This window comes from Loxodonta africana, chromosome 19, assembly GCF_030014295.1.
Source record: "Loxodonta africana isolate mLoxAfr1 chromosome 19, mLoxAfr1.hap2, whole genome shotgun sequence".
In the NCBI taxonomy this organism is placed as follows: Eukaryota; Metazoa; Chordata; class Mammalia; order Proboscidea; family Elephantidae; genus Loxodonta; species Loxodonta africana.
In genome coordinates, this window is record NC_087360.1 from 31,647,160 (window position 1) to 31,670,329 (window position 23,170).

General features: G+C 47.0%; 1 protein-coding gene across 10 annotated transcripts in view; it reads right to left on the bottom strand.

The window, feature by feature from the left end:
- SGSM1 (small G protein signaling modulator 1) overlaps window positions 1-23,170 on the bottom strand; it is a 98,811-nt gene that overhangs the window by 35,605 nt on the left and 40,036 nt on the right. For 9 of the 10 annotated variants that reach the window (XM_023559298.2, XM_064272535.1, XM_064272534.1 and 6 more), the window contains 7 exons: window positions 21,489-21,613; window positions 19,220-19,287; window positions 16,750-16,913; window positions 16,423-16,555; window positions 7,493-7,631; window positions 3,475-3,539; window positions 1,435-1,580 (listed from right to left, as the gene is read on the bottom strand). In XM_023559298.2, the coding sequence (XP_023415066.1) occupies window positions 1,435-1,580; window positions 3,475-3,539; window positions 7,493-7,631; window positions 16,423-16,555; window positions 16,750-16,913; window positions 19,220-19,287; window positions 21,489-21,613 (840 nt within the window). Of the gene's footprint in view, window positions 1-1,434; window positions 1,581-3,474; window positions 3,540-7,492; window positions 7,632-9,679; window positions 9,845-16,422; window positions 16,556-16,749; window positions 16,914-19,219; window positions 19,288-21,488; window positions 21,614-23,170 lie in introns of all 10 variants that reach the window. The other variant, XM_010598773.3, reaches the window with a different exon arrangement.

Here is a 23,170-nt window from a genome sequence, read left to right on the forward strand (position 1 = left end):
AATTTTTTCAGCTTGACAAGCATGTTAGCATAACCAAGGCTCTGAGAAGTCCTGCAGAATACAGAAAGCTGTTTAACCCTAAGCTTCCCAAACTATTTGACCTTGAACCTTTCTTCAAACATAAACATTTTCCTTTCAGGGATCTCTGTATTCCAATTGAAAAAAAAAAAAAATCTTAGAACGCATTCAAGGAATGAGTATTCCTAGGCAAAATGCCTCATGGTACAACCTCAGGTCCCCCAGACGGGAGACAGGTTTTTGAACAGTGGTGGGGTTTCCTGGTTTGACTGGCTCACTCTAATTTAGCTGCTCTCATTCTAGGTCTTAAAAAGGATGCCACTTTGATGATGAAGGTGTTCCTGACCCAAGTCATGGTCTTTTCAATCACCTCATATGCATGTGAAGGTTGAATAAGGAAAAAAGAAGAAGAAAAATTGATGCATTCGAACTGTGGTGTTGGTGAGGAATACTGACTATACCACGGACTGCCAAAAGGACAAAAAATCCATCCTATACTGGTGAAGAATGAGCTTCTTGGATCAAGTAGACACATGAGACTATGTGGCCATCTCCTGTCTGAAGGGGAGATGAGAGGGCAGAGGGGGTCAGAAGCTGGCCGAATGGACACGAAAAGAGAGAGTGGAGGGAAGGAGTGTGCTGTCTCATTATGGGGGAGAGCAATTAGGAGTATATAGCAAGGCGTACATAAGTTTTTGCATGAGACTGACTTGATCTGTAAACTTGCACTTAAAGCACACACAAAAAAAATCCATCTTAGAAGAAACATAACAGAATGTTCCTTAGAAGCAAGGATGGCCAAGACGTCGACTGGCTTACTTTGGACGTGTCTTCAGGAAGGACCAGTTGCTAGAAAAGGGCATCATGTTTGGTAGAGAGCCAATGAAACAAGGGAACCCCCCAGTGAGATGGGCCGACACAACGGCCACAGCAATGGACTCAGACATACCAACGACTGTGAAGATGACACAGGACTGGGCATGTTCCGTTCTTTCATACCTAAGGCCACCATGAGTCAGTGCCGACATGACAGTTAACAACAACAGCCTCAGACCAGCCAGGTTCTGCTGGATTGTAAAATCCTTCTGGCCGAGGCCACATCACAGCACCTCGTGCAGGTCTGAGTATATAGCCAATTCTTAATAGATGCTTACTGACTGATTCATTCTTTAGCCCCTCTGGGCAAGCATATCTGTTTTCCGCCCCTTCAACTCCCACCCCAAAGGACAGAAGTGGGCTATGGGTCTTGGAACTCTCAAGAAGGGTTGGTGACCTTCAATTTGCATACACAGATCACAAGGATGCCAACTGGAGTGCCCACAAGCAGGCAGGTCTGTTCCTCAGATGACAAGATGGGCTTGTCTGCAGCCCCTTCCCCCTACCCCAGCAGAGCCATGCTCCGCCGAGCCACCTTACTGTGCTATCCTGAAGGTACTGCTCCCAGATCCCTGCTGTCAGCCCGTGTCCAGCATCGCAGGGCAAGTCCGGGTACACGATCCTGTGGTTGACCAGGGCTGACAGGTGGGTCCTCACGGTAGACAGGTGTCTGCAGTAGGCAAGCCCTGCCAGGGAAGGGAAAGTGTCATCCTCTGCCATCCAACACCTCTCACCCTGTCTCACAGAGCTTCCAAAGGGTTGTCTCAGTCACAATCTTATTGAACCCTCACCACCCAGCGGATTCTCATCGTCCCCCTTTCCCAGACAGGAAGCTGAGGCTCAGAGGGGTGGAGTCACTTGCTGGCTTGACTGCTTCATAACTCTATGACCCTTAGAAAGGGGAAGTCCCATCACCTTTCTCAGCCTTGGTCGAGGCACTGCTACCCACCAAAGCATTTAATGGCCCTGGCCCCCTAGGCTGGAGGAGGCAGAGAAGGGGCAGGCAGGAAGCGGCCAGGCTCACTGTGCCTCAGACCACCCTCTGACCCCGAGAGAAGCCCCCGTGGCACTCCTCTAATCCAGAGGAAAAGACAACACAAGAGGTAGACGACCCCTATTTAAATTGCAGCTTTGAAAAAGAAGACCCCAGCAAGTCAGTAACCAGGGCAGAGGCCGAGGGTACCCAAGTTGCTTTCAAAGGTGGCCCTGCACCCTTAAAGGAATGCCCACCCACCTCCACCCTTTGCTGTTCAGGTGCCTCCCCACCACCACCTCATCCCCAACTCTCAGACAGCACCCTGGACCTTCTGGAGCCTGAAATCTCACCCTTACCAACAACAGGGAAAATAACAGTAACGATAATAATAGCTAACATATATAGCACACACTATGTGCCAGGGTGTTGTTTCCAGGGCTCACAGAACCTAAGTCATTTCATTCTCACCACTTATGAGGCAAGCACTATTATTATCCCCATCTTATAGATGGGGAAACTGAGGCCTACGCGGCTAAATCACCTGCCCACGTCACACTAACAGGAAGTGTGGAGCTGGGATTTGAACCCAGGCTGCCTGGCTCCAGAACCAAGGCTCTCCACCACCACATGAGCAGTGAGTAGTCTTAGGGATGAACCACATCATGTGACCGTGATATTCCAGACCCTTCCCAACCCCCACTACTTCCTCCATGAAGATCTTCCATTTGGATAAATATTACTTGCCTGATGCCTGCTCTATGCCAGGTCCTGCATTCAGCACTGGGGGTGGGTGGAAACAGAGGAGGCAAAAACTTTGCCCTTCACCCTCTCTTTGCCTCTCGGGGCACTTGGGGGTATCTCCTGCACTGCCATTTTGCAGGCCCACGCAGCCTGTATCAGGACTTTTCTAGAATCCCTGAAAATATACATATGCTTGATCTTCCCCATCTAGGTATGAGGCTAGGGAAATAAAACCTGCAAGGATCAGTAGAGCAGGGTGGAAAAAACAGCGCTCTTGCAGTCAGGCAGGGCCAGGTTTGAGTCTCAGCTCTGCCACTTAATTGCTGTGTGACCTTGGGCAAGTCACTTCCCCTGCCTGTGCAAAGTTTCCTTATCTGTTAAGTGAGGAGAATCAGAGTGTCTGTATTATAAATTTAGTTTGTAAGTCCCTGGGAAAGAATCAGACCACTTTACTCTTCTGCTTCTGCCCACAGGAGTAGGGACTGACATTTATTGAGCACCTACGACATACAATGCTGGATGCTAGGTGCTCTATTCATGTTTCTCACTGAACCCTGAAGACAACATTCCAAGGTAAGTGCTGGGGATGCAAAGGTGATTAAAACATAATCCCTGTCTCCAAGGAGCACCATTGTTTGCTGCCCTCTCTTGGGGCTCAGGGGTCAAATTTCTCCCAATCTGTAGAGAAGGAAACTGAAGTTCACAGGGGTCACTGAAACGTCATTGAAACCCAGACACCTAAGAAACAGGATAGTAGAAGTTGAAACTCCATAGCCGGGCCCCTTCCCCTGAAGTTGCTGGCATATAGGAGACACTCAATAAATGCTCTCCAGGGACCCACACTGGCAAAGGGGAATACGCACATCCGTAGAAGGCTCTGGAGAGGATCTGGTACTTCATGTTGTCACAGAGCAGCTTCAGGGGAGCCCTGCAAGCGGAGGAATAGGGAGAAGCTTAGAACAGATAACTATACTGCCCAGGTTTCCTGGACAGGAGTAGAACTCGTTATCTTTATAGGGTATATTAAAACCAGCCAGTCTGGTTTTTCATAATGCTGCCTGGTCTGCGCCATCCCTACGATCAGTAATCAGCTACGGGTCAGACTGTTGTGACCCACAGGGTTTTCACTGGTTGATCTTCAGAAGTAGACAGCCAGGCCTTTCTTCCTAGTTTGTCTCAATTTTCCTTTGGGGAAACACCCTTTCCTCAACTCTCTGTCCCCATAGTTTGGATGGGACAGGCTACCCAGTACATGACTCAGGTTGGAATCATGGTGATTGGGTCAGAGATGGTCATGTGGCCCAACCTGGACCAATGAGAATCATTCCCAGGACTTTTGTTGGAACTACTAAGAAACGGACTCTTTATTTTTTCTGTTTGAGTTTTTATGCCAACAAGACATAGGGCAGTGACTGCTGGGGAATTTCTTTCCCACAATGAGGGAAGGGCCTGGCTAAGAATGAAGCTATCACAGAAGCAAACAGAGCCAAGAACTGGAGAAATGGAGATTTTTTTTGAGCCTCTGGATCCAGCCATGCCTGAAGTCACTGTGCCTCTGGACGTCTTGGTACATCAATAAATTTTCTTTTTTTTTTTTTACTTAAATCAGTTTTAATTAGGTTTCTTTAACTTGTAGAAAGAGTCCTGACTTTTAAAGTGACACAACTGAATTGACTTGACAGCAAAGGGTTTTGTTTTAAATTGAATCAAGCTGAGCCAGAGTGGGATTCAGAGTCTACTGAGTGCAGAGAAGGTGACGCTTCACAGCCTCTCCTTGCATGGGAATCTTTGAAGCATTCTTGGCTAAAAGAAGAGAAAGGAGTTAGAGACCCAGAGGTGCTGGAGAAAACATGGACTGCTGAAGGGAGTACTGGGCATTCTTACAGAGGAAAGGAGGGTAGAGCGATAGCTGCATATTCATTTCTATGACAGCCCAGGCGACACCCAGGAAAACCCAGGGATGGCTGAGATCCTCCAGTTATGCACACGGAGGCATTAAAAATTAAAGGTACCCTCAGGTTGGTGAGGCCCAGGCTTGCTCAGGTTACCAAAGAACAGCATCACATGGACAGCTGTCCCGCAGTGGACCAGGCTATCTGCAACTTGGTAAGCTCCCGGTTACTACAGGTGCGTAAGCAGATGCCACAAGAACTGGTACTGGGCTAGAGCAGCATTTCGCGGTGGTCCAAGAGTCACTTGGGGATTCTTCAACATATGTCTTCTCGGGCCCTGCACAGACCTACTCAATCGAGACCTCTGTGTGGCAGGACCGAGGGACCAGCATGTTTTGCCATCTTCGTCAGGTGATTCTGATGCACACTAAAGTTTGTGAATCTCTGGTTAGCTCGGTGCTTCCCAAACTGAAATGTGCACACGAGATCTTGTTAAATGCAGACTCTGACTCGGGAGGTCTGGGGTGAGGGACTGAGAATCTGCCCAAACAATGTTGCTGATCCTGCTGGTCCACGGACCACATACTGAGGAGCCAGGGGTTAGAGGACTTTGAAAACTTCAAGCTGGCTGCCACCCTACCCTGTTAGAGACGAAGGCTGGACCACCCACTGGGAGGGAGACCCAGAAAGGAAGGAAGGAATCCACTCTCCCAAACCAGGCAACACTGGGCTAGTGGGAGACGAGACTAGACTCACAAACTGGCTGAGTAATACCTGTCCAACTGACTGGAAGAGATCTGTATTTATGCCTATTCCCAGAAAGGTGATCAAACAGAATGCGGAAAATTATCGAACAGTATCATTAACATCACACGCAAGTAAAATTTTGCTGAAGATCATTCAAAAGTGGCTGTAGCAGTACATCAACAGGGAACTGCCAGAAATTCAAGCTGGATTCAGAAGAGGATGTGGAATGAGGGATAACATTGCTGATGTCAGATGGATCCTGGTTGAAAGGAGAGGATACCAGAAAGACGTTTACCTGTGTTTCATTGACTACGCAAAGGCATTTGACTGTGTGGATCATAACAAGTTATGGATAACATCGTGAAGAATGGGAATTCCAGAGCACTTAATTGTGCTCATGAGGAACCTGGACATAGGCCAAGAGGCAGTTGTTCAAACAGAACACGGGGATACTGTGTGGTTTAAAGTCAGGAAAGATGTGCGTCGGGGTTGTATCCTTTCACCATACTTACGGAATCTGTATGCTGAGCAAATAACCAGAGAAGCTGGACTATATGAAGAAGAACGGGGCATCAGGATTGGAGGAAGACTCATTAATAACCTGGGATATGCAGATGACACAACCTTGCTTGCTGAAAGTGAAGAGGACTTGAAGCACTTACTGATGAAGATCAAAGACCACAACCTTCAGTATGGATTATACCTCAACATAAAGAAAACAAAAATCCTCACAACTGGACCAATGAGCAACATCACGATAAACGGAGAAAAGATTGAAGTTGTCAAAGATTTCATTTTACTTGGATTAACAATCAACAGCCATGGAAGCAGCAGTCAAGAAATCAAAAGATGCTTTGCTTTGGGCAAATTGGCTTCAAAAGACCTCTTTAAAGTATTAAAAAGCAAAGATGTCACCTTGAAGACTAAGGTGCGCCTGACCCAAGCCATTGCATTTTCAATCGCCTCAGATGCATGCGAAAGCTGGACAATGAATAAGGAAGACTGAAGAAGAATAGAGGTCTTGAATTGTGGTGTTGGCGAAGAATATCGAATATACCATGGACTGTTCAAAGAACAAACAAATCTGTCTTGGAAGGAGTACAACCAGACTGCTCCTTAGAAGCAAGGATAGCGATGCAATGTCTCACATACTTTGGACATGTTACCAGAAGGGATCAGCCCCTGGAGAAGGACATCATGCTTGGTAAACTAGAGGGTCAGCAAAAAAGAGGAAGACCCTCAACAAGATGGATTGACACAGTGGCTGCAACAATGGGCTCAAGCATAACAATGATTGTGAGGTTGGCGCAGGACAAGGCAGTGTTTCGTTCTGTTGTACATGGGGTTGTTATGAGTTGGAAGCGATCTGATGGCACCTAACAACAACAATTCCAAGGAGACTAAAAGTTCTACATGCAAGGAAAGGGATGAGCTGGGGACTTAACCTCGTACATTAAAATAAAAAGTGTCATTTCCGGTGAGCTGCTTCCATAAAGATTACAGTCAAGAAAACCCTGTGGAGCAGTTCTACTTTGTAACACATGGGATCGCCATGAGTCAGAATCAACTCAACAGCAACAAGTTTGTTTGTTTTTGGTTTATTGAGCATTACCATGTGCTGGGTACCATGCTCTGGCCACTTTAAGCCATCAATTTGATTGGCTCCTTACAATAGTTGTATAAAGTAGGCATTAGTATCCCCATTTCGTGGAAAAACAAACTGAGGCACCTGTGGTTATCACTAATATTTCTGGTTTCTGCCTTCCAGACACATGGTAGAACTGTACTTCCTTTCCCCTTGGGGGTGGAGTCAATGAGCTGTCGGCGGAAATGACATGTGCCACTTTGGGGCTGGAGCGTTTAATTTTTGCTTCAAGCCCCTCCCGAGCTACCTTCTCCTCTGTCATTGTGACTGGCAATGCTCAAGCTGGTGGATAAAGCAGGGCCCCCAGCTGATCCATAACAGACATACAGCATGTGTGATCAATAAAACTTTGCTGCATAAAGCCACTGAAATTTTAGGACTGTTCGTTATTGCAGCATAACCTTGTTTATCCTGACTGACACATGTAAAGAAGATCCGACAGTTAGGACTTCACAAGGCCAGGATTTAATCTAGATCTGGCTGATCCCATAGTCTATGTTCATGCCTCTGAATTCAGTGCAGGGCAAGAAACAGGCACAACACAAATCTCTGCTAAACTCTTGGGTTCCCTCCATCCATAGCTCAAGCCCCTCATACCTCTCATGGTTGCAGCCGTTGGTGGAGCCACCATCAGCTGAGCCGCTCTGGGAACACGATGAGCAGGAGGACTTCCGAGGGCTGGGTTGCCATAGGGATGGCAGATTGCTCACAGAGACATCCATCAAGTCCTGGGGGCCTGTGTTGGGTAGAAAAAGGGGCAGAGGAAGGGCCCTGGGTAAGCCTGTGTGGGCCACAGAAACCTCAGCCCAAAGCAAGCAGCTCACCCCAAGGCCAGCACAGGGATAGGGAAAGACCCCAAATGTGACAGCAGGGAACAGTGACCCCAAACATAATCTGACCCAGGGCCTTGAGCCCACCTGATTCATTGCAAGCCATCACCAAGTTTTGGAGGGCCCACCAGATGGGCAGAGCCGATGGTAGCTGAAGAGAGATGAAGGGAACAGAGAGAGAGACCAGAGCCAAGAAAACAAGCACGATCCCAGAGTACTAGGCCAAGCCTCGCCATGTTGTCATTAGGTCTCCTCGTGGGGCGCTATGGCAGGAAACAGAGCCTGCTGGGGGCTTATGGGGAAGGTGGAGGGTCTCAAGTTCCCAGAGATAGGCCTCACGGGGCGTTGCTGGTGGTGAGGTGGAAGGAAGCTAGCCTCAACAGATAAGGCAGGACCCACAGGGACAAGGGACACAGTTCACGGTCCTCAGCTGCTCCATCAAGGGTGTTGCAAACAGGCCAGTGGCCCACCGAAATCATGTGTGGAGGGCTTGTTAAGCAGCCATATGCCCACTCCCTAGCCCAGATCTATTGAATTAAAACTTCCTGAAGATAGAGCCCTCAAATCTGTGTGTGTATATACATACATATATTGTTACATATATATAGATATATACACATATGTGTATATATCTATATATATGTATACACATACACACATATACTTATGCTGTTGGGTGCTATTGAGTCAATTTCGACTTAACATTGACTCCAAGTGACAGAGCAGAGCTGCCCCATGGGGTTTTCTTGGCTGTAATCTTTATGGGGAGGATCGCCAGGTCTTTCTCTTATGAAGCCCACGGGTGGGTTCAAACCGCCAATCTTTCAGTTAGCAGTCCAGCTACCAGGGCTCTTTACATATGTGTGTGTCTGTATATGGTTTTTTTTTTTAAGTCCTCAGGATTCATTCAACAACTACTGCTTTTGTCAAATCTGTATCTTTAAAACAATCTTCATGATCAGTCATATTCGAGTGAGAACCAACTCCTAATTCCTGGACACTGGCAAGTTCTCATCAGCTGACCCCAGGAAATAGTAGTTTCTCCTATTTATTTATTTTCCTTTCCAGCTTCACAAAAGCCACAGTGTCTGCGAAGCTGTGGAAAAAAACATACTGGGGACATATGCACTGTAATTTCTAGGGCAAACTTACTGAGTTCTTGATAGTTCTAGGCAGGTGCAACATTTTTATTTTCTCTAGGACCGGGGTCAGCAAGCTTTTTCTGTAAAGGGCTGGATAGTAAATGTTGTTGGCTTTGCATGTCATTTGGTCTCTGTTATCAGCACTCAACTCTGTTGTTGCAGTGTGAAAGCAGCCACAGACAGTGTGTAAACAAATGAGCATGGGTGTGTGCCAATAAAACTTCATTTATGGACACTGAGATGTGAATTTCAGATAACCTTCACATACCACAAAGTATTATTTTTACTAAAATGTTCTCAGTCATTTAAAAATATAAAAAATATTGAAAGCGTGTGGGCCACAGTGTGCCAACCTTTGCTTTAGGAAATTAAGAAGGTAGTACATTTGCCCCATGTGCCATGCCTCTGCAAGGACAACTGACAGCCATCTGTCTCTTCCCCTGGGCTGCAAAGGAAGGGGGTTCTGGACTTGGCCTCACTTGAGCTGGCCAAAAAGGCCAGTAAGCCACTGTCAAATATTCTAGAAAAACATCCATAGGTCTCAGCCCACCTCAAGGAAGCACTGATCAGCTTAGCCCAGGGGTAGCAAACATGCCTCCACCCCAGCCCCTCACAGCCATGCAAACATCATTAATCGATCCCTTTGCTACTGAACCAACATAACACTCGAGGCTGCCTCCTGCAGGGTGGCATCTGGACGGTGTTCAGGCATCACTATTTCTCCTGTATCCACCTCCCTCACGACCAAGACTCAAATGACAACATGGCGGAGGTGGCCGGCACCTAGCCCATGGTGGGAGCCCAGACATTACTGGGGGGCTGCTTCTTGAGGCCTGGTGTGGGGAGGGCGGTGTCCCATCTGGTTCGTGCCCACCAACTCCCCCTGGCCACCACCAGCACAGACTGGCCTGCAGGAACCATCATCCAGGCAGGGCCCACGGAGACTGGGGAAGGGCCGCCCAAGGGGTCGGAAGCAACTTGAGACACAAAACAAAAAGAACCGGTGAGACGGAAGGTCTGAGGTGGGCGGAACACTGAAGAACTAATTCCTTGGGGTCTGAACCCTTCCCCTGCGCTGCTCCCCATAGCTCTCATGCATTGTGTTTGATTAAAGGAGCAAAGAATGCTGATATTTAAAAAGTGCCTACTATGTGCTGGGTGCTGTGCTAGGCAGGGGATTGTCTTATCACGCTAACAGTCATGTAAGGGATGCATTTCTTTTGCAGAAGAGGAGGCAGGTTCAGAACCACGACAACTTAATCACTCAGAGCCCCGCGTATCTGGTCTGTTCGACTGAAGTCGCTTTGCTCTTTCCACTAACAAGAGACATCCTTTCTGAATGCCTACTCTTTAGGTAAACCAAAAACCAAACCAGTTGCTGTTGAGTCGATTTCAACTCATGGCAACCCCTTGTGCACAGAGTATAACTATGCTCCATAGAGTTTTCAAGGCTGTGACCTTTCGGGAGCAGATGGCCAGGCCTTTCTTCCAAGGCTCCCTTGGGTGGGTTTGAACCACCAACCTTTCAGTTAATATTTAAGTGCTTAATTGTTTGTGCCACCAAGGAACTCTTTAGATAGGTCCTATCATTCTCCCCTTTTACAGACTGGAAAACTGAGGCATAGAAAATTTAAGCAACATACCCAAGGTCACCCAGCTAATAAGTGGTGGAGCCTGAATTCCAAGCCAGGGAATGGGACTTCTGAGACCCTGCTCATAGCTCCTCAAGCTGTTTTCCCATTGACTATTGTCTCCCCAGGAGTCCCTGGGTGGTGCAAATGGTTAACATGTTCAGCTGCTGATAGGTTGGAGGTTCAAGTCCACCCAGAGGTGCCTTAGAAGAAAGGCCTGGCAATCTACTTCCGAAAAATCAGTCACTTAAAACCCTATAGAACACAGTTGTACTCTGACAGACATGGGGTCACCACGAGTCATAACTGACTTGATTACAACTGGCTTAAAAAAAAAAAAATTTTTTTTTTTTTAATTGTCTTTCAACACTGTCCTCACCCTAGACCAGAGGTCTCAAGAAGGGCGATTTTGCTCCCTAGAGGACATCTAGCAATGTTTGGAGCCATTTCTGGAGCGTTAGCTAGATGCTAGGAGCCTTGGTGGCACAACAGTTAAGTGCTCAGCTGCTAATAAAGGTTGGTGGTTCAAACCCACCCAGTGGCTCTGCAGGTGAAAGACCTGGTGATCTGCTCCTGTGAAGATCACAGCCAAGAGCTGTGGGGCAGTCCCACTCTGTCACATGGGGCCACCGTAAGTCGAACACTGACTCAACAGTACCTAACAACAACAACTGGCTGCTGCTGGCACCCAGTGGGTAGTGGCCGGGTGTGCTGGTCAACATCCACAATGCACAGGGCAGCCTCCCACACAAAGAATTATTCAGCCCAAAATGTCATTAGTGCCAAGGTTGACAAACCCTGCTCTAGATTAATGCTGTCCAATAAAAATAAGTGATTTGCATATATAGTTTAAAATATTCTAGTAGCCACATTCAAAAAGTAAAAAGAAACAAGTGAAATGAATTTTAACAATATATTTCGTTTAACTAATGTATCTGAAATATTACCATTTTAACATATACCAAAAAAACAAAACCAAACCCAGTACCGTCAAGTCGATCCCGACTCATAGCGACCCTATAAGACAGAGTAGCACTGCCCCACAGAGTTTCCAAGGAGCGCCTGGGGGATTTGAACTGCCAACCCTTTGGTTAGCAGCCGTAGCATTTAACCACTACGCCACTGGGGTTTCCATTTTAACATATATCCTATATAAAAAGTTATTAATGAAGTATTTTATATTCTGGGTTTTTTTTTTTTTATGTAAAGTCTTTGAAATCCTGCATGTATTTTACGCTTTCAGCACAGCTCAGTTTGGATTACCGGATTGCAAGCTCTCCATAGTCACAGGTGGCTTGTGGCTACAGTGCAGATCTAGAGAGCCTCAGGGACAAAGGTATCTGAAAAGGCCCTTATCTGACTGTAAACTTGTTTTAGAACTTATCTTTACCTCCTCTTGAGCACAAAACCCTAGCCCCCCAAAAATAACCTGTCACCATCAAGTTGATTCCAACTCACGGCAACCCTGTGTGTTACTGGGTAGGACTGCTCCATAGGGTTTACTTGACTGTAATCTTTACAGAAGCAGATTGCCAGGCCTTTCTTCCTCGGCACTGCTGGGTGGGTTCAAATGGCCAACCTTTAGGTTAGTAGTTGGGTGCAAACTGTGCCACAAGAGGCAGGTGAAGAACCATCTGTGGGGAGGAATAACTGGGAAAAGGAGGGTGAGAATGGTTGTACAACTTGAAGAATGTAACCAATGTCAGTGAATTGTACATGTAGAAACTGTTGAACTGGTGTACGTTCTGCTGCATATACTCTCAAAAACAACAAAAAAAAAAAGAGGGAGAAAGAAAGAAAAGACTCATCTGCGATCACATCTTCCCTCCCACAGGATGAAACTCTCCTTGTCTACTATTTAAGGCAGGCGTCAGCAAATACTTTCTGTAAAGGGCCAGACAGTAAATATTTTCGGCTTTTCGGGCCATTCAGGATCTGTCACAGTTACTGAACTCTGCTGCTGTAGCAGGCAAGCAGCACAGACAATAATGCATAAACAGGTATGGCTGTGTTCCAATAAAACTTTATTTACGAAAGCAAGCTGAGGGCTGGATTTGGCCCACAGGCAGTGGCTGGCTGCCTTCTGATTTACCCAGTATTTCAAAAAGGATGTCATCATACCTCTCACAGAAGAAAACTATAGATGACTGTTTTTATTAACCCTGCGTGGCTCAGGCCCCCCAGAAAGTCAACTGAGGCCAGGGTCACCATTACTACATGAGCTGAATCTGACCTTGAGGGTGAAGTGGGTGAAACCACAGTCCCCCCTCCCCCCAGTCAAAATAATCTGCATGGTCAGAAGCACAGACTCTGCTTTGAATTCCAGTCATGCCAAGAATTAGCTCTGTGACTCTGGACTAGTTACTTCACCTTCCTGTGCCTCAGTTTTCTTTCCGCAAGTGGAGATGTTGATAACAACGGTATCTGCCTGGGAAGGTTGAGGTGAGGATTAAATGAGTGAAGACGTGGACAGCACACAGAAGAGGGCTTGGCACACAGTGGTGCTCAGTGCACGATACCTGATGTCGCTGACTGAGTGACTGCAGAGCCTCAGGTCCCACACCAGGTGTTTTCATGCAGCATCACACTGACTCCCGAGAATATGATCTTGAAGGGGTATTGTTATTCCCATTTTACGGCCCAGGAATTGAGGCCCAGAGAGGTTAGAATCACTTAACCATATTGCAAGTGGCAGAGCCAAATAACAGTGGAGTGCTCTTTCCTCTACATCATTGGTTCTCAACTGGGGATAATTTTGTTCCCAGGAGGCACTTGGCAATGTCTGGAGACATTGTTTGGTTGTCACACCAAAATTCCACTGCCGTCGAGTCGATTCCGACTCATAGCGACCCTATAGGACAGAGTAGAACTGCCCCATAGAGTTTCCAAGGAGCACCTGGCGGATTTGAACTGCAATCTCTTGGTTAGCAGCCATAGCACTTAACCACTACGCCACACTGGAGCAAATACTACCGGCATCCAGTAGGGGGAGCCCCGGTGGCACAGAGGTTAAGAGCTTAGCTCCTAACCAAAAAGGTCGGCAGTTTGAATCCATTAGCCCGCTCCTTGGAAACCCTATGGGACAGTTCCACTCTGTCTTATAGGGTTGCTCTGAGTCGGAATCAACTGGAGGGCACCTAACAACAACAACAACAACAACATCCAGTGAGGAGAAGCCATGGATGCTGTTCAACACCCTACAGCGCACAGGACAGCCTCCACCACAAAGGACTATTCCATCCAAAATATCAGTAGTGCTAAAGTGGAGGAACCCTATTCCAAATAAACAGATTTAGTTGGAGTTTTCTCAAAGGCAGACCTCGTACTCAAGTGCAACTGGTTTATTTGGGAGGTGGTCCCAGGAAGCACTGGTTGGGGAGAGGTGAAGTGAGATAGGGGAAGAAGGAGTCAATAAATGGTTACTATTACAGACTGAATTGTGTCCTCCCAAAATGTGTTGTAAATCTTAACCCTATACCTGTGGTGGAGCCCTGTTAGCGTAGTGGTTAAGAGCAATGGCTGCTAACCAAAAGGTTGGCAGTTCAAATCCATCAGCTGCTCCCTGGAAACCCTATGGGGCAGTTCTAGTCTGTCCTATAGGGTCGTTATGAGTCGGAATTGACTGGATGGCAACAGGTTTGGTTTGGTTTTATACCTGTGGTTATAATCCCATTTGGGATTGGGTTGTCTTTGTTATGTTAATAAGGCAGGATTAGTGTAGAAAGTGTGTCTTAAATCAATCTCTTTTGAGATATAAAAGAGATTAAACAAGCAAGTGAGCAAACAGAGATGGAGCAAGACTGATGTCAAGTCACATGGAGATTTCCAAGGAACCAAGAACAAGGACCTTCCTCCAGAGCTGACAGAGACAGAAAGCCTTCCCCTAGAGCTGACACCCTGAATTCAGACTTCTGGCCTCCTAAACTGTGACAAAATAAATTTCTGTTTATTAAAGCCACCCACTTGTGGTATTTCTGTTATAGCACCACTACATAACTAAAACAGTTACCAAGTAAGTTACCACTGTGAGCAATGGTGCTTATTCCCTCAGGAACCTCTGGGAGACTGTATGGAGCACACAGTTCAGAGCTTCCCACCTGAGGGGGTGAGGGAGTTGGGGTATTTATACACCAGTTATTGGCTGAGAGCTGCACCAGGGAGGCACTGATTCCCTGGCACTTCCAATCTGACCCACCCATGGACAGAGGGGCCCCTGGTGGCCAGAGAAACCCCTGAGGCAAACAAAGAGATGCTGGGGCTGGCAGCCGGCAGGTGGATTGGCTGGCATGCACAGGACAGGAAACATGCATGGGCACTGCCAGTGTCTGTTCCACTGGCCCATGTCAAGCCACAACAGGACAGCACGGATATTCCCCAAATAAGTAAAAGACCCAGCACCCAGCCTGGCTCCCAGCAGGAGCTTACTCATTATTTGTTGGATGATAACCCATGGGGCAAGATCCCCCGGCAGGCGGCCACAGGGGATCTGGCTGTCTGTGATGAATCAGTTCTCTGAAGCGGCATCTTAACTAATGTCACGCTTCATAGGGGTGGGATGCCCAGGTCTCTTGGAAACTGAACAGAAGTCGGCTTAGCATCCACAAACCGAGCCTCCTCAGCCATGAGACCCAGAAGATCCTTGGCATTGGCCCGGGGCCGTGAGAGCTGAGGCCCCACGAAGAGCCTGAGCTGGCTCCAGCCAAGATACTGGATGAAAATGGACATGGAGGGGTAATGGATACTTCAAGACACTCTGCAGTGCTTAAATGATGCAAGAACAGGCGGCTTTGCTATTCATTGGCCACGAAGGAAACTCACTGGTGAAAACACAGACTAATCTGAATGTTAAGATCTCACTGCCAAGCCTGCCCCAGACCGCAGGTCCAACTCAGCGATGGATGAGAGCCAGGGGGCTTGGCAAAAAGCATCACATTAGAGTGGCAGTAAGTAGCCTGGCACAATCAGTCCAACCTTGCCAGGGAGGACAGGACATCTGCTTTCAAAAGAGCCTTTCTCTGCCTAGCATGCAGTCACTTAAGCAGAGGGAGGCTTGGAGCCATTATCTGTCATATGAGAACAACAGGGCTGCTGAGGTCAAACAGAATGAGGTTAAGAGATAGAACTTCTAACTTAATATTGATTTGGTTAACAGATAGCCATACAATGCTTAATAAATGCCAGGCTCCCTTCCAAGTACTTTTCAAATATTAATTCATTTAAATTCTCACAGTAGCTCCACGATAATGACGATCTTACTAGCAATTAAAAAAAAAAAATCCAGTTGTTGTCGCGTCGACTCTGACTCATGGTGACCCCGTGTGTGTCGGAGGAAAACTGTGCTCCATAAGGTTTTCAATGGTTGATTTTTCTAAAGTAGATCGGGAAGTTGCTAGGCCTTTCTTCCAAGGTGCCTCTGGGTAGACTTGAACCTCCAATCTGTTGGTTAGCAGCTGAAAGTGTTAACTGTTTGCACCACCATCTAATATTTGAGAGGTCTCAATGTGCCACGTGCTTTACAACGCCTTATCGAATTTAATCCTTGCAACAAATCCATGAAATAGGTGCTATGCGATCCCTACTTGACGGATGAGGAAACTGAGGGACAGAAGGGTGAAGTGACCTGCTCAAGTTCCACCAGGACTCAGAACCAGGATTCAGAGCCCATACCATGACCACTACTCTGCCTGCTGCCTCCTGCCCAGCGGCATCTTCAGTAGCTAAGTACAAAAAAAATAAAAAAGTAGAGGGTGGTTATTACTCTCATTTGGGGAGAAACCAAGGCCACCAAGATATGAGCTTCCTCATTCCAGAGCCCCTTGCTGGCCCCAGAATCCAGACCTCTTGGCTTCTAGTTCCAAATGCCTGGTGTGAGTTCCTGGATCAATAAGAGGTGGGTCCCCGGGGCCCCAGCCAGGGCAGCTCACCAAATTCGGACTGCATGCCGGGGTAGATGATCCTGAACACGTAATCTGTGGCCTCGTCGTCTTCCTTGTCTGAAGATGTGGACTCGGCGGACCCCTGAGGGCTTCGCTTGCGCAGTTTGGGAAATACTTTGCCCTGAAAGGACATGTTCCAATGCATAGTTCCTGGGACCAGCCTGATCTCTCCCCGACCTGCACAGCCCCAGAGTCTGAGTGGCATGAGCGTGACCCCACGAAATCATGTCAGGACTCAGGAGCAAGCACGGCCACCCCCCAGGGCTCAGACCCGCCCCCCCCAGCCCCACCCTGTGTCTCTCCTTGATGACTCACCTTCCCCCGCTGGGACCAGAGAGGTGGGTCCAGCTGTCCATGAGGAAGCAGTCCATTCTCCAGGCACGAGAGGAACTGCAGGAGGTGCCCACCCCTGGGGAAGCGGAAGGGCGGCCGCTGGATCCCATCCTGGCTGACCAATACCACCGTCCCGCCGCTGTCCACTGCCGCCATGACCGGCCAGAGAAGACCAGCGGGAAGTCACTAGGAGGCATGGTGACAGGCCCTCCCAGCAAACACATGCCCCCAGGGACGCCAAGCCAGACCCAGGGGCTCTGCTCCAAGGCTTCAGGAGAGGTTTTACATTGCCTGAGTCCCTCTCACCCCACCCATCTCTGGCTGGGGAACTACAGGGCAAGGTCAAGAAGAGTGTGACAGACTCCCTAAAGTCACCCACCAAAGGAAAAAGATGTCCTCAAACCTCTACCCCCTTTGAGAACCTTCTGTGACTTTGTCATCTGCAAATTTACCTGACCTTCATATTTCTGTATGGAGGCTTTCATATCTACCCTTTCTCAGGGCAATGACTGACTTCAGCGAGCTAACATTGAGCACTTACTGTATACAAGCAGGACACATTAAAGGCATTGTCTTATTTTAATACTCACAAAAATCCTATGACTCATTCCCATTGCTGTCTATTTTACAAATGATACAACTGAGTCTCAGAGAGGTTACGTAACTTGCCCAAGGTCAAACAGCGAATACGGCAGGGCCAGGATCTGAACCTAGGTTGGTCTGATTAAAAAAGCTGTGATCTTAATCACTATGTTGTGTGCCTCGGTGAAGCACAGACTCCTTACTTTCTAAAGCAAGATGGCCCTCCGCTTGTTCTGAATGTACGTTCTTGGGCTTTAAGAAGAACTCTAGCTATTGATTATAGATCTTCAGAGCAGTGGCTTTGGACTCACAAAGATCTGAGTTTGCATGCAGGCTCTGGCACTTACAGGCTATGTGACTTTGTTCCAAGCTGCTTCCTCACCTCTAAAATGGGAATGACTTGGCATAGTGTTAGGTGGTTCCCTCAAATGCCCAGACACTCTGAACTCAAAGGAAGCTCAAAACTCCAAAGACAAGGGACTACCAGGAAGATTGGCCTTCAGCGGAACTTGTCTTTTTGTTTAAAATGCACGTGGATTTTCTGTTTCTAATCAGTGCTTAGAAACAGAGAAGGGGAAAAAAAAGGTAGCTTCCAGAGAGAATTGCTTCACTGACATTTTCCCTCTGAGGCAATGCTTATCTGCCTCCCTCTGAAGGTATCCCATGGAGTTTCTTCTCTCTGATGCTTTTAACAGTTTCTGACCAGATTATTGGTATTTGTACAGCCCTGAAGCCTTTTCATCTCCAAGGGTGGGGATCTATTATAAGGGTTTACAGATATAGAAGAACATGGTTTTGTGCTCCGATGGTAATCAGCACAGAAAGGCATCTTGCTTCTTCACCCTTTAACCTCTGTTACCACTGGGGAAGTTTTCATACTGTCTCATGTTCTCTAACCCAGTAATTAGCTAGAACAATTTTAGGAGGAAAAAATAGGCCTGGGAGAGGATGGACTACAAGCTTAGGAATCACGAAATCCATTGCAAGTTTAGTGCCCAATCTGGGTAACCCTGGCTGGGCTACCCATTTCAGGAAGTTTGGTGTGACAGCATAAGCCCCCGGGAGCATTTGGGGGTTGACCTGATAAGATTCACATCCATGCAACAAAGCAAGTTATGTAGGAAAGATTACCTGCAATGATTTCATTGAAATTGATTTACCCCACCCAGACAACAGGGCAAAGCAACGCCTATGCAATTGGCTCGGTAAATTCTTCCTTAGGGAGCAGTGAGCCATTCTCCAAATGGCTGATCAATAGGATCCACTGCCTTGGTTCTAATGGCCTGATCAGAACAGGCCCCACTTCAAGGCTATTATCACCGAGGCATGTCAAGGGAAGGTTTTTTTTTTTTTTTTTTTTTTTTTTTAACAAAGCTGAAAAAGGAAATGGGATGGACAGAGTGCAGGATTCAATTAAGGACAAAAGGGGCAAATGTAAATTCCCTCAAGGGATTTATGTGTGAATAAGTTAATTGTGCCCTCTCCCCCCACAAAAAAAATAAATAAAATGGAACGATGTAACCCCATCGCTGTTGTGTGATGGTTAAACAGCAGGCACATGAATACTTAGAACTGGTGCTTGGCACATCGTAGGTACTCAGTAAGTGTCAGTAACTACAGCCACGGGTTTGATGCTGACATACGTCATTTGATCCTCAGAACGACCCCATGAGTAGGTACTGTTATGACCCCCATTTTACAGATGGGTAAACTGAGGCTCAGAGAGGTTAAAGTCACTTGCCTGAGGTCACGTGGGTAATAAAGGATACCCACCACACTGCCTCATAATATTAAAGACTGAACAGGTGTGATGGGTCGCCAAGGGATCCACGTGGAAGACCCCAGCCCCTTACTTGCCCACAGTCCCTACCTTGCTGGTGGCAGTGCAGATAAACAATCTCCTCCAAGCGGATGGTCATGGCATAATCCCAGTAGACGCTGGAAAGGGTGGGAGAGTTAGGCCTACAGGATGCAGCCTATGCCTGCCTGCCCCGTCATGGCGAAGGGCCTGGGAGGCCAGAAGACTACCACCCATGGGCTCCTCCATCCTCTTCATCAAAGTAGCTCACCAGAGCCCATCTGCCCCAATGTCTGTGTCCCAGACCCTGTCTCCCCTTATTCTGGTACCAGCATCTCAATTTTCCTAGGGGATCCTCTTCTCCACCCATGTGACTTAGGTGAGACCAACCCTATCCATACGCCATTCCAGGGCATCAGGTATAGCCATCTGGCTAATTAGCATATTCCTGACCACAGTGATTGGTTCAGGGATAGTTCCATGACCCAAGGAGAACCAATGAGACTCAGTTATTAGATTTATCTTAGAATTACTGAGAAAGAGATACTCCTCTCTGCTATGATAGTAATGGTCAGGATGATAGACAGATGGACATTAGGGGGCCATGGGAAGGAAAGCCTGCCTGAAAATGCAGTCAATAGAGAGGAAAGCAGAGCCAATAGATGGAAAGAGTTCAGGTCCTCATGACATCATTAGAGTTCCTAGATCCAACCACACCTGAAGCCAGACCCTCTGGATTTTTCAGTTAAATGTGAACCAGTGTTTAAACCAGCTTGAGTTTGGTTTTCTGTCACTAGCATCTAAGAGTTATGACTAACTCAGCCTCAATTCCAGGTGACCATGTGTTGTCCATGGGCAGGTATTAGAATAGTCACTGAACAGCCTTGACATCACAGGTCCCAGCAGTATGACTTGGGGGGCCTGGTATCGGTCACACAGAGGCTTAACGTTAAAACCAAACACAATAATGGTATTTTGCTTAGAGTTCTTGAAAAGAATCCTTATGTTTTACAGATGCACATTAAAAATATTTAAGATGAGATACAGGGTATCTGTATTCTGCTTCAGTATATGAAAGAAGGGAAGGGGCTGGGGACTGGACCGGCCTGGGATGATGGCTGTTAAGGATGGGCAACAGGTATCTGAGTTCTGTCTATCTTTATGTTGAAAGCTCTTCATAATAAAAAGTTTTTTTTTTTTTTAAGAATGAAATATGTCAGTCAGAAAGGGACAAATACTGTATAATTCCACTGATATGAAGTATCTAGCAGAGTCAAGTGTATAGAGACCAAGGTTGAATAGTGAGGGAGGGAGAAAGGGGAACTTGCTGATTAAGAGATGCAGAGCTTCTGTTAAGGGTGATGGGAAAATTTGGAAATGGATAGTAGTGATGGTGGAAAAACATGATAAACCTAACTAATGTCGCTGGATTATATGCGTGAAGAATGCTGAAACAGCAAATGATTTGTTACAAATATATTGACCACCATTAAAAAAAAGCAAGGAAACATAAAAGTCAAGTAAAATTGGACATGAGCTCAGAGAAGCAGGAAACACTACTTCTCCCCACCAGCTGCCAAGAATCCTCATGGTGAAATAATTGGGATGGCCACACCTTTGCACAGCAGCTTCCCTTTGTTCCTCCTAAAACCAAAACCAAACCAGTCACTGCTGAGTTGATTCCCACTCATGGCCACCCCGTGTGTGTCAGAGTAAGAGCTGTGCTCCACAGGGCTTTCAATGGCTGATCTTTCAGAAATAGGTCATCAGACTTTTCTTCTGAACCACCAACCTTTTGATAAGCAGCGGAGTGCGTTAACTGATGCACCACCCAGGGACTCCAATTGTGTTAGAATAACACTGCTATTCAGAGCAGGGAATCCCACAGATCAGCAATATACAGGAAACCAGTTTTTTCTTTTTAGCATAACTCCAAAGGCTTGGTGGGTGTTATGAATCGTGGAATAACACCGGAGACACAGCCCTGGACCAGAAGCCCATCAACTTTTTTCCCGCCTCCTTTTTTATTGGGTGATGGTAGAGGCGGGAGAGGAGACTGGACAGTATTCTGCCATTTGCAGGCTTACAATATCTTTGTCAAGATTTCCCTCTGGGTGGTGTTTTGACCAGGACATTGCCTAACTCTCATACCCTAAGATTCTTCCAGCAGGTTCTGGCTTCTCCTGTGTTCTTGACTTACCCATGGGCCAAGTGGCCACAGCAACCAGGCAGAGTAGCAGGCAAGGGCGGGGTACAAGCTCCCTCTGCCCAGAAGGGCCATTCCTCTGTGCCAAGGGAAGTGGAAGGACCCAGGGGACACATGAGGGACCCAGTGCCCTACCTCTTCTCATAGTCCAGGTCCCCCACAGACCCATTCATCAGCTGGTTGGGTGTCCACTTTAAGGTCATGACGTCAGCTGTCTGGTGCAGGGACAGGTACCCCGGCACGGCCTCCATGTCGTCTCTCTAAGGAGAGAGGAGGATGACTCAGCCCTGACCACAGTGCTGTGGTCACAGTGGGTCTTGGTCCATTTTGTTCAAGGATGCATAACCAGAACTAAGAGCCTGGGTTATTCCCTTTGAGGCCATGGCTATTTTCAGCTGGGAAGACCTCCATCCTCCTTTCAGGTGGCCATGCTAAGCAAAGCCCTTTGCAGCCAAACTCCAGGATGGTCCCGGAGTGCAGCTGTGAAGGCTGCCCCACCTGCAACACTTTCACAGCCATACTACCCTCCCAAGGTCAAGGGGCCCTGCTCTGTCCCCCTTAACATCCCCCTTTCCAAAACAGAAGGAGTTTATGTGGCACCATGTTGGCCATAAACTTGGAGAAAGAGATGGCAGCTGTATCCCATCCCTCGGACATTTTCCAGAAACTCCTTCCCAAAAAACCCCCACCAACCTCCCCACCCAGCAGCCTGGTCCTTTGCCTGCTGAGAATTTGCCTGCAGGACTTCTCAACTGCTGTGTTTTACCCCAAGACAGTAGCAGTGGGGTGGGGGAGTCACCAACCCTCCAAGCTTTACACGTAGAGGAGGTAGTAAGCCTGAGCAGGCCCTCTATTAATTTCACCTCAACAGCATGTGTAGTCAGTAGACTAGCATTTATTGAGCACCTACTGTGTACCAAACATTGTTCAACCTTCATGCACATTGTCTCAATTTAACCACACGTTTATAACCCCCTGTGGGTATACCATAGCAGTCTTTCATTGATTCTAAGGTACATATTTTTTTGGTCACAGTGGCCCCTGAAAGGAGGATGTGGCTTATAATCGATGGCATCTCACATTGTGATGTAGCTGTCATTGCCTGATCTTGCACAAACTTGGTCATGGATATTCATATGGTTGTCCCTTCAATTCAGTTTCGTGTGTGGTTCTTACTTCACATGCAGAGTTCACATATTATTAAAAATGTCTTCAATAGGTTAAACTGTGCTTTGGCTTTGAATGGAAAAATTTTTGTGTGCACAGTGAGGCTGGGTTATAAAAAAAAAAAAATTGAGCCCATTAAAAAGTCCATTGCTGGTATATATGTATCTATGTTTGTAGACATATATGTATATAGGTATGTGTATGTATGTGTATACATATAGGTATATGTATATAACTGTACGTACATACATTCATATATATAATAAAGAACAGAGGGGGCACAGTTACGGATGCTTCTTAGACATAACGAAACATCTCATCAGATTGGTTTTCTAGGTTTGAAGGTTAGGACCATAGTCTTGTGGGACAACTTGGTCAACTGGCATAATGTAGTTCGTAATGTTATGTTCTACTTCCTAATTTGGTAAGTAGTGTCTGTGGTCTTAAAAGCTTGCAAGCAGCCATCTAAGATACAACCATTTGTTTCTACTCATCTGGAACAAATGAGAAAGAAGGAAACCAGAGACTCAAAGGAGAAACTAGTCTACAGGACAAAGAGTCTACATGAACCATGGCCTTATCTACCCTGAGACCAGAAGAACTAGATGGTGCCTGGCTATCAACACTGATCTTTCTGATCAGGGCCACAA